The sequence below is a fragment of the Danio aesculapii genome, chromosome 2, assembly GCF_903798145.1.
Source record: "Danio aesculapii chromosome 2, fDanAes4.1, whole genome shotgun sequence".
In the NCBI taxonomy this organism is placed as follows: domain Eukaryota; kingdom Metazoa; phylum Chordata; class Actinopteri; order Cypriniformes; family Danionidae; genus Danio; species Danio aesculapii.
The window spans coordinates 29555067-29567181 of NC_079436.1; the positions used below are offsets into that span (position 1 = coordinate 29555067).

At 36.0% G+C, this 12115-nt stretch overlaps 1 protein-coding gene across 1 annotated transcript in view; it reads left to right on the forward strand.

Moving 5' to 3' along the window:
• Window positions 1-12115, forward strand: part of LOC130234882 (uncharacterized) — a 41774-nt gene that overhangs the window by 1134 nt on the left and 28525 nt on the right. Inside the window, exons 2-6 of the mRNA XM_056465209.1 lie at window positions 314-392; window positions 2578-2626; window positions 3463-3536; window positions 6574-6754; window positions 7543-7641. Coding sequence (XP_056321184.1) covers window positions 314-392; window positions 2578-2626; window positions 3463-3536; window positions 6574-6754; window positions 7543-7641 — 482 coding nt within the window. The remainder of the gene's footprint in view (window positions 1-313; window positions 393-2577; window positions 2627-3462; window positions 3537-6573; window positions 6755-7542; window positions 7642-12115) is intronic.

Here is a 12115-nt window from a genome sequence, read left to right on the forward strand (position 1 = left end):
AGTTTTTCCACACTGTATTCCAGATAATTCGTAAAAAAGGTATTTTCACCTCGTAAACCTAAATAAAACCTGACTAAAACTAAATATAAAGTGCGAAATTCAAACGAACGGCGAAAAAGCTGGTATCAATTTTCACTTACCGCTTTACTACGGTATTGCGCATGCGCCGCAACGCTAGGAAAATCACTTGCGCTGCGCGGAAAGTTTTGATGTAAAAAATGCTACAGTAACGTTACAAGTTTATATTTAATACTTACCGTTGTATGCTGCAAGCCCGTAAAACACAAATTACTATGGTTTCTTATCTTCACAGAGAACAATAATGGGGTTTTTGACAAGCCTGGCAGAGAGAAGTTCTTCCGGGGAAGGGAAAATGTTCAAGATATGAACAGGTAATGCTGCTGTGAACTTATTTTGTGTTAAATAGGCCTTCTGTAACTGTGTCTTATCTAAGCTCATGAATAAAAGATTGACTGGACGGATAGAAAAATATGTCGTTTCATTATCAACTTATTTTTGTTAAAATGTAGACGCACAGTATGAGATACGCAAGAGATTATTTACAAACATATTATCCATGTTTAACTTTCAAGATGGCTGTTCTTTATCAATTCTCGAGGTCCCACTCACCGGCTATAATTTTAGATTTTGGTAATAAAATTTTTTTTTCTGAATAAATAGAAACAGAAATAGGGATGAAAGCCAAAACATTTAATGTCATGAATGTTTATTCATGGCATAATCCATTTTATGGCCAAATTAAAGGGTTGTAAAAGATGTCAGGCAGTGGTGGAAAGAGTACTGTAAAATTATACTCAAGTAAAAGCACCATTATTTGCTCAAAAAATGTAGTGTAAGTAGAGTAAAAGTATCTGTTGTAAATATTACCTCAAATTATGCGCAAAAAGTAGCCCTTGTAAAAGTATTCAAGAGTAGTGAGTACTGAGTATTGTGCTGTAAAAAGCTGATGTGTTTACATGCAATATGTGCGTGTGTAAATGTAACATTCTGTAGTGCATTTAATACTGTTTAAGACTATTTGGTGATTTCAGTCATCATACAGTAAACATCCGTCACCATCCCTCTGTCATTGCATGTAAAGATTTTGGATATCTTCTAGGACACTTCTAATACTTTAAATTGGTTTGCTGCATTTATAAAGTGCCTGTGTCTTGAGGTAGATCAGTATGATGAAATTTACTTTCTATGTGCGATTTGATTGGATGGGAATCACAAGACTGATTTTTCTTCTAAGGCAATCCGCACAGACAAGAACAAATAAGGTAGTGACTGCAGGTTGAGGGAATAGTGGAGTAAAAGTACGGATACAGCACTAAAAATGTACTCAAGGTAAAGTAAAAGTACACATTTTAAAACTACTTGGTAAAGTACAATTCCTGAGAAAAACTACTCAATTACAGTAATTTGAGTATTTTTAATTGGTTACTTTACACCACTGCCAGTAGGTCAGATGTATTCGTAAAATCTACTTTAGCATACATGATTGTTGCCTGTTCAGGTAAAGTTGGTTTTATATTTACACATTCAGACTTTCTCCTTAATATAATTTCACAAAAACATTCTTGCAAATTCTAAATGGTGAAATCAAATTAGCAGCCAATGACTATTAAAGTACAACACAGTTCACAGTCAAAAATTAGTGCTAATGTTGTTTTCAAGTCATACTTGCATGTGATTTCAGACCAAATATTCAAAGTACCATGGTAAACAATATAGAGAGCATGTCACATGTTGTCACTTATTGAAGGTCCAAATATAATACCAACTTTACCTAAATTTGTTGCCTGATATACTAGGGAATATATGATATGAAAAGGGAAGAAACGTGAAAGCTAATGGACTTTCCTTTTAAAATTTGATTCCTAACAAACGATTCTTGTGGTATTTAAAATTTAAGGCATTATATGGGTCATTTTGCAAAGACCATCATTTTTCTTTTAAAGAGGAATATCTGAAGAACAAATTGTACAGAAACTTGAAATGTATCTAGTTTTCTTATATTTCCTTCATTTGCACAGAACGTACTTTTCTTAGTGGCTGCTACACAAAAAGTACTTTATAAATCATAATGCACTTAGCACAATACATTTTTAACATAAATTTTTCTTCAGATTTACCATCTTTAAAATGACTCCATTGACATGTAAAACAAAATTTGTTAAAGTCAGCAGACCTATCTCTCTCTAAATATAATATAAATAAAATTGTTGTGTCATTGTTTAAGATCGTTTTTACCTCTATATAACTTTGCTGCAAATGTCCAGTAAAATGGTAATTTTGACACCCTGACCCCTCACTAAAAATTGGATTATTTAGTTACTTTATATCTATGTCATACAACACATTGCCTTGCATTTATGTTCTTTTGTCTGGTAAAGAATAAAATAAAATCAAGCAAAATCTAAAATTTGAGTGAATGAAATTGGTGAAATTTTGTTGATTTGACACAAGTGTTTTAATGGTGCATTTGCTAAGCTATTCTGTTAATACGACTGATATTAAATACATTTGTGGTCATGGATATGTAATTCTTCATCTTTTTTACACCTTATGAAGTGATTCAGAGGAAGACATTCTGGTGGATGACTGGCTGACATCCAAACAAGTAAGCAATTTCACTACATCCAGAACATAGTGTAGGTGAATATATTTTAGTCTACTCTCTTACACCTAGAAACATGTCTTAAATATCATGTGAAGTGATTGCATTCTCAGTGCACAGTATGATATGCTGATAAACAGCAGTAAATGTCTGTTAAGATGCCAGGTTTCAGGTGATGGTGTCACATTCTGCCTCAGGATTGTGACAGGTGGTTTCTTCACAGGGCCAGCTGTCCTATTTTTTTCCCAGCTAATGGTATATTATCTGCTAAATGTGTCCTACGGCACAAATACAAGGTGTTCGGCAGATAAAGGAACATTAGCACTAGAAATAGCCTTAACTATGGCAAGTTTGAGGTCTCTTGAGGATTGCCCAGATTTTAAGTGAGAGGAAACTATAAAGACTTGGCTTTAATAACCGAGAAGACTAGCTATACTGAATCTCATTGAAAGAAACAAAAAGGTTTTTCAGGTTTTTGTCTATTTTGAGAGCTGGATCTGTTCTTTGGCATTCATCTTCCGTGTTAGACTTTACAAATAGGCTTTAGATTATTAAAGTCCTAATCATGATGCATTCAGCAGTTGTATGATTTATTTAAAAATGCCAATAGATATTCATTTTGGATTATTTGAATCAAACAACCACAGTCTGATGACTATATTTAATTTATAGATGCAATATTATTGATTGGTAAACCAGTGAAATAAAATATACATTAGTATGTTAGGTGGATACGGTCTTGTTCATGTGAATCTGTTTTGAAACTGCTTTAATTCCCAAGTGAATTACTCATTAAAGTGTTGGTTGTGATGGGCTTAAACTGAAGGTATATTTCACAGGATTTCTTGGACACATCAGATGAAGAGCTGAACGATGACCTTTTGCGTAGCGATGATGAGAATGAAACTATGAGGTAAGGTGAACTTTTCCTCTTTCTGTTGCATCCTGGTCTATAGGTGAACCGTTAGATAAAGGTTGATTTTTGATAGCCCCCAGAGCCTTTGCTTGAAGTGAGCCCTGATCAGGGCAAACACCACTGAAGCATATCGCACATAATGGGAATGTTGTTTCAAAATGCCCTTATCTTGCTCCTTTTCCTGTCTGGCAAATTTCCAAACAAGAATTCCGCAGCTCTGCTTGGAGAATACTGATTTCCGTAGAATACTACTTTAACACAGATTGTTCGGTTTTTTTTAATGTTGCATATTGACCTTAATTAAATTCAGTACAATTCACTAAAATCTAAATTATGGTGGGTAAAAATAAAGTAAACAGTGCAACGTGCAAGATGTATTAATGTCAACTATCTCGCATATAAAGTTGTGGTACAACAACAAACTTGAGAACAGGATTTAAAGTGGTGTTTAAGAAATATATTTTAATTATTTTCTTTAGGCAAGTGTATACTGTAGTATTATTGTATTTATTCATTTATTAGTTTTCCTTCAGCTTAGTCCTTTTTATTCATCAAGGGTCGCCACAGTGGAATGAACCACCAACTTATCCAGCATATGTTTTACACAGCGGATAGCCTTCCAGCTGCAACCCAGTACTAGGAAACACTTATTCACACACATACTCTGCAGCCAATTTAGTTTATTCAATTCACCCATACTGCATGTCGTAGGACTGTGGGGGAAACCAGAACACCCAGACGAAACCCACGCCAACATGGGGAGAAGATGCAAACTCCACACAGAAATGCCAACTGGTCCAGCCGGGACTCGAACCAGCGACCTTCTTACTGTGAGATGAAAGTGCTAACCACTGAGCCATAATTACATTGCAGTTCAGGCAGTGACAAGATCATAATAAAGGAATCCAACTACAGATTCGAGTTCAATTAATCTGAAATGAAGCGGAAAACAGAAGTGGCAACATATCAGGCAAAATTACAGTTTATAAATATTTTGCTCTGAAATAAAATAAGATTACGAAAGATAATGAGAGACAGTTGCGCAGTGGGTAGCACGATCGCCTCACAGCAATAAGGTCACTGGTTCGAGCATTGGCTGGGTCAGTTGCTGTTTCTGTGTGGAGTTTGCATGTTCTTCCCTTGTTCACGTGGGTTTCCCCCACAGTCCAAAGACATGTGGTATAGGTGAGCTGGGTAGGCTAAATTGTCCATAATTTATGTGTGTGAATGGGTGTGTGTGGATGTTTTCCAGTGATGGGTTGCAGCTGGAAGGGCATTCGCTGTGTAAAACATATGCTGTATAAGTTGGTGGTTCATTCCGCTGTGGCGACCCCAGATTAATAAAGGGACTACGCCAAAAGAAAATGAATTAATGAATGAAGATAATAAGAGATCAAAATCTTTATCTATAGGGATATTTCACCCCAAAACCTAAATTTACTGTTCATTTACACACCCTCGGGCCATCCAAGGTTACGTTGCAAGTGACATATTCCTTTTTGTTTGCTAAATCCATGGTCATTACTAAAATTTATGTTAAAGATATGGTTATCCTAAAATAAAGTTTACCCACCCTCGAGTGGTTTTATCCTTTAAACACAAGAGAAAGTATTTTAAATGTTGGAAACTGGTAGACGTTGAAATAGGAAAATTACTATAGAAGTCATTTAGTATCAGTTTCAAACATTCTTCAGAATATCTTTTTTATGATCAGCAGATGGAACTCAAATAGGTTTGGGACAATTTCTAAGGGTAAATAATGATGACAGAATGTTTATTTTTGGCTTAGACATAACTTTAATTGCTCTAGCACTTAAGAAAGCATATAAAAACAAACTATTAAATAATTAAACAAATAAATAAAGCAAAACAAAAAATACACAAAGCTCCTGATGATGCATTCAAGTCTAATGTACTATAATAAGGGTTAATTAAGGTAAGGGTTAAGATTTTCTTATAATCTCTATTATCTGGAACCCCTAGTGCAAAGAAAATAGGTGGTGGAACTGGAGATGGAAATATTAAAAGACATGTGGCCGTTTGTTTCAGATCACCTTCATTTAATCCAAACTTAGACCCTGGCTGTGATAGGTGTAATGTTGAGCCAGCTGCACTATTTCAAATGTTTTGGTTTTGTTCAAAATTAAAATACTTCTGGCATATTAAATACATACATAGAACCTGATGCCATAATTGCAATATTTGGTATTACACCACAGTCCATATGTTTTAGACAGTAAAAAAAATGTGATTGCATTTGGTATGATTCTAGCTGGAAAGTTAATATTGCTCAAATGGCAAGAAAGATCCTCTCTAAACTTTTAAGTAATGACTTATTTACACCACATGACCTGCGCAGTAGTTAGCACTGTCACGTCACAGCAAGAAGGTTGCTAGGTCGAGCCCCGGCTGGGCCAGTTGGTGTTTCTGTGTGGAGTTTGCATGTTCTCCCCTAGTTCGCGTTGGTTTCCTCCAGGTACCCCACAATTCAAAAACATGCGTTATAGGTGGATTGAAAAAACTAAATCAGCCATGGTCTGTGAATGTAAGAGTGTATGAGTGTTTCCCAGTACTGGGTTGTGGCTGGAAGGGCATCTGCTGCGTAAAATATATGCTGAAAGAGTTGGCGGTTCAGTCCGCTGTGACGACCCTTTGATAAATCAGCAACTAAGCTGAAGGAAAATGAATGAATGAATTCTATACTATAAAAGACTGTATCGGTATGTTTTTTTATTACTACTTTGATTACAGATTACTTGGCAACTAGTTTTAGATCAGATAAAGAAGATGGACCCTTCAGTTATTTTAGAAGAATATGCTCTTTTAATAAATAGATGTCTATTTTACTTATTATCATTAGCTTAAATGAGTCTGATGGGATTTTGTGGGTAGGTTAGTAAAAAAAACAAAAAGAAACTCACCGTACTGTATGTTTCATGTCTAACATACATGTTCAAAAAAAAAAAAAAAAACACTTTTTGAAGAAGATTTTGTAGTGTGGTTGACTGGATTTTTTTTTTTTTTTTTTTTTCAGATCTGACTATGAAAGCTCTTCTAAACCAAAACATGAAGCAATTGAATTGCCATATGTTGTGTGCGAAACATCACACCGTGCTGAAGACCAAGCCAGATGTCCTAAAGAAGAACACACAGAGGTGGACCATGGTGAAGTTTTAGACATCGAAATCAATGCGCCTTCTGGAGATGAATTTCAAGTGAGTTACCCTTTTATCTCTTCAGATAGCATTGGATTTGTCATTTGACTTTTTTTTTCCCGCTGCTCCTTAAGCTCTTGCGATGCTTTGGAATCGCCTCCCTTGAGGGAGGGAGTGACGGGGAGGTGAAATTAGATCTATTATCACTCTCTAGCAGTTTATTTGTCTGTGCCCTGACAAAGTTAGTGCTGACAGCTTGTTTGGTGGAAGGTAATGCCCCCCTGTTGTCTTCATGGCAGAATTGAGCTCTGACCTTGAGGCCTGCATCCCAACGGAAAAGAAGTCTTTGTGTTGTAGGAGAGACTCCCCGCCAATTATCAGCCTCAGATAATGCATAGGCTTCTATCAAGCCGTAAACCAAATCTGATAACGCTCTGTGTAGGTGAAAAGATTATTGACCCTCTAAAAGATATCTGCTCGACTTAAATATGGAGGACGTAACCGATGCTCTTCTTGTTTTCTCGTCCGTCAAAGAGATTATCTCTAATAATGGTGCAATATGTGTCGTGAAGTCAATGTATCATTATTTCAAGGGCATCTAAGACATCGATGAATAAAGACTTGTGTTTCGTTGTTGGATAGAGAAGCAATCTTTTCATAAGTGATTGAGAGCAGTACAAAACGGGGTCAAATAAGCTGTCACTGGATCAACCCAGACTGAATAATTCAATACTAATGCTATTGAATATGTTAATCAGATATAAGGACAGCTCTATCCACATGTCAGCTGATTAGATGTTCTGATGATTGATCAATAAAGCATAAAGCCTGTGATGTGTGTTTAACAGGAGGCTGGCGACTGTGGTGTCCATCAGCAGGCTAGTGTAAAGGTGGATGTTAAGGATGATGTTAAGTTGGTGTCCAGGTTACACGAGGAGTCAAAAAAGGTAGTGTGTTGAATTTTGTTTTATATGTGGAGAGTCATTTGTAGTGTGTAAGTCTACTTGGGGACTTGTGACTTGTCAACAGTTTTGGTTTGGTTAAGTAATTGTGTAAATATGTAATCTGATGTTTGAATTTCATCAGAATTGAAATATTTAAAAATGTAAAATATTTTTGGCATAATTTTAATACATACATGAATACATACTGTACATGCATGTGTTAAATTGCAAGACTTCCCAAATTTTATTGCCTGTTTAATAAAATAACGTTTAATGTTTAAAAATTTTCTTAAAAAATTTTTAATTTGTTAATGTTTTTCCCAGTAACCAGTGTCCTGATATTTTATCCCACCCTACAGATTATGCTACCAACACTGCATTTCAATGGTTCTGAGGTTGGGGTTAGGGATTAGGTAGGTTAGGGCGATATTACAGCTTCATATCACACTACTCCACATTAAAATTTACACTGGTAGCAAAGTCTGATGGGTAGCATATTGCGTCATCAAAATGTGCTACCTACTTTTTGAATGGGAGGTAGGACAATCTGACAAATCAACAGAACACCAGCAGTCTAAGCTTAGGCTCTGGGCCTATTTTCTACAGTGAATTTTAGCTGAAAGAAAGCACAAAAAAAATAGATATGTACGTATATACTACTTTTAAAAAGTTAGAAGTTGAAAGATTTTTGAGAGTTTCTGCTGAAAAAATATTTTTAAGCAAGGATACATTAACAATTTAGTAAATTCATTGTAACGATTACGGTGCAACAGTACAGACTTCTCATGGTTCGGCTTGGTTTTTAGTTTCAGGTCGCCATTTAGGTGTGTGATATGTTAATAAGAAAAAAAATACAACAAGCAAAATACAATACAAAAGGAATAAAATATAGCAAAGATAATACTAAAATAAAGAGTGCTTTTCAGGTTTTTCATGTACCTAACAGAAGTTTTCAGTTACATAAACTGAAAAATATAATCAAATAACACTATATATGGTATGTAATCTTCTCAAAGTTAAATTGAAGTTAATCATTACTGAGCTATACAGTTATTCAGTCAAAAACAGAGTGATGTCTTTACATTTTGTAAGTTGATGAATATTAAAAAAACAAACAGCAGGAATATGATGTTTTTACTTTAAGATGGCACAGTTTTCCGAATGTTTGCATTCCAAGGAATAACCAATTGGATGCTTGTCAAGTCGGGCAGGTGGACATAATTATTGGTCATAACTGATTCTTACACTTAAACAGCAAGGCTTAATTTGTGAACTTTCATTGAGCTGTTCTAATGAGGCCCTTCTCAGATCTCCCGCTTGAGTCCCATGCACATGCATGCTCTCATCACTTTCATTTTTATGTAAAAGTGTCTTCTACTTCAGTACTCCTCACTGATGGGACGTTTACTCGCAGGAGCCATGTTTTAGCACATGGACATACATTCTAACATGAACACAGCCAGTTCATGGAGTAATTAAAAGAATTGGGGAAATGCAAAATACAGTGTTTGAATTTTAATTAAAAACTCATTATAGTCATAAATTATTTGTTATTATTATTAATTAATGTTCACAATATTGTTTTTTTGTGTTTTTTATTTTAAACCAAACACCCCAAAATTGTATTTTATATGTATAATGTGCCATAAGGTCAAAGTCCATTGTTTTAACAGACTAACATTTATTAATGAACCTTTACATGAATATGCTAACAGGATCCAACTTGTCTTCTGCTTGCCTAACCATTCCGTTTGCTAAATATATGCTGATATCATCAATTGCAGTTAATTACATCCGTCTGTCACCTTTGACCTACCTCTCCATTTAATGGCAAGAGGCTGTTAGTCTGTACTGTAAACATAAACACACACCTGTGGTACAGATGGTGTCTGCTGTGAGCTTTACAGTCTCTCTGTTCAGAGTGTAAGCCTGCGTTTGTGCCTCTGAGCTGCATTGTGCTACGAGGAGAGACACAAAAGGGGCTGAGGCTATTTTTTCTTTTCTTTTTTTTAGTTCAAGAAGGGGTGGCATTTGTGGGGGCTGGGATTCCCATTGGCCCTCTGGTCAGTTCAGTTTAGATATGCAAGCTGACATAATTTCAACTCGTCAGCAGTTTTCTTTAATGCTTCGTCGTGCATTGCTATAGCTTTACAGAGGAAGCTAATCAAAAGAAGAAAATTAATCAGAAGACTATGATCTTATCATTATGTAATTTTGCAAGTTTTCTGGTACAGTAAACCACTAATATAAATAGGCTCATCATTTAAGTTAAATAATTAAAATAATATAATAATTAAAATATAATTAAATATCACAGTTATTTGTTTTATTTGTAATTAATTATCTGCACAATTCGTGATCATGGCATGCCCCAAACAGCTTTAAATCCACCATTTCCATAACACTATACAATTCTCCACTTATCAAGTGCACAGCATGCATAGTAAATTTCCAAGTTTAAAAATCTCAGCAGTAGCCCTAGCCAAGCTCAATTGACATTTCAGTTTATGTTACAAATGTAATTTGCATTTTGTCAGAAGTTATGACCCTGTGCAGCACCCTATTTCCATTGAAAGGATGTGCTCCCTACCTACTGATTGGAGATGTCACACGAAACCATTCTGTTACGCAGAGCAGTGAAATTGATTGTGACACATAGTGTGAAGGAAATGATTGCTGATTCATAGCCTGTTGAGAGGAAGACAGGTTAAAATGGAGGCTTCAGTGTGATGCTTGATATAGATTTCACAACATTAGCAGCTTCAAGATTTTAGCACTGGTCAAGATTTTTAGCAGTATATCTATACAAGTTGTTTTAAGACAACAATTAAAAGGTTAATATGGTGATGTAGAGATTTTCATGAGAAGTGTGCAATGTTTTAAAAAAAAATTCCCATCTGGAATAAATAAATGACACTAAAATGCCAGTAGGCGTCAGCAACTCTTTGTTAATGAGTGATTTATTGAATGATTCATTTAAAATATTTGTTCAAGGTGAGTGAATCCTTTAGAAAGAAAGCAAGTGACTGGACCTGTCCAAATACCCAAACTTGCATTCTTTGTAGTTGACCAGCATGTGACAAGATAATTGACAGGGCAACTGAGAGCTTGCCTACTCGTTACACACTCAAAATGATTTTTTTTCTCTACAATAACCTACATACTTTTATAGCATAGTGTATCATTCTGTTACTTCTTAACCATGATCATATCTTACAAAAATTATTTTTAAAAATTAGCATACAGGGATATTTTTGCTTTACAACCAGGAATTATAATGTCATTTTTAACTGGATTGTTATAGCAGCTACAGAACTGAAGAGCTTCTTTTGATGCAAAAGTACACAATACACACAATAATGAAAAATAAAACTTTCCAATTAGGAAAACAACAGAAAAACTATGGCGGCAAATCAATGCCAAAATTAATCGAGCGCAGCGGTGATGTTTGCGCGCGAGGAGAAGTGAACCGTGAGCAGATTACAGATCTACACGCGAGAAAACTACAGCTCACGAGCGCACAGGGGATCTTCACGCGCGCGCTCAACTGATCCAGCGCGAAGAAAACAAGTCCCGCGCGCGCACCTCATCATCTGTGCGCACGATGTACGCTCTCGCGAGCGAGGTCATGCCTACAGCGCGGGCGCGATCAGTTCTCTCCGCTCGCTCGCTGGTTCTTCTCTCTGCTCGCGCGAAACATTTTGCAATTTTGTCAGTCCTGGGGCGGGACTTGGTTCACTTGTTATCTCTAGCGCTATTGGCTACTCTACCTTTCCGGAACTTAGCCGGGATTGGACGCCGATTAAACGACGAACCATAATTCACGTGATCTTATCATCACCTTAACAAACAAAGGATATTGAGGAGGGTGGTCTGAATGCTATAGATTTCTCTGTGATGAATGGGGTTCTTAAGTTAAAATGGTTAAATTCCTTTCTTAGTCAGAATAATGCATTTTGGTACACCATTCCTAATGCAGTTTTCAGGAAAATGGGTGGTATTAATTTTCTCCTGTGCTGTTATTACACAGCAAATTGTGAGGTGTTGAATTTCTGGTGTAAGCTCATGTAGTGTTTTAGTGTTAAAATCTAAGTGTACATATACTGTTTTTAACGCTGATGTGGGTTAAATTGTGACTTTAACAGTGTGCATTATTGGTGTTGCCTTTCCATACTCCTCATCGGTGTTAATTGCACATACGGGAACTTGAGGTGACTGAGTCAATACGGTCCGCATTTGACGATAAACTTTTCATTAATGGCTGCTCCTGCTGGACAGTTTCCTGCTGGAAACTTGACATAAAAGCAAACGAAAGACACGCGAGTCGGAATTTTTACATTTTAGAATTAAGAAGCCGGTTTAGCAACTTTAAAATCCGGGATTGTGGGACTATACCCGTGAACCATTACAGCATTAGCCACACAAAGCCATCAGGTGTTGAGGTACGTCATTTTCCTCATTTATTAGCACAAACTGC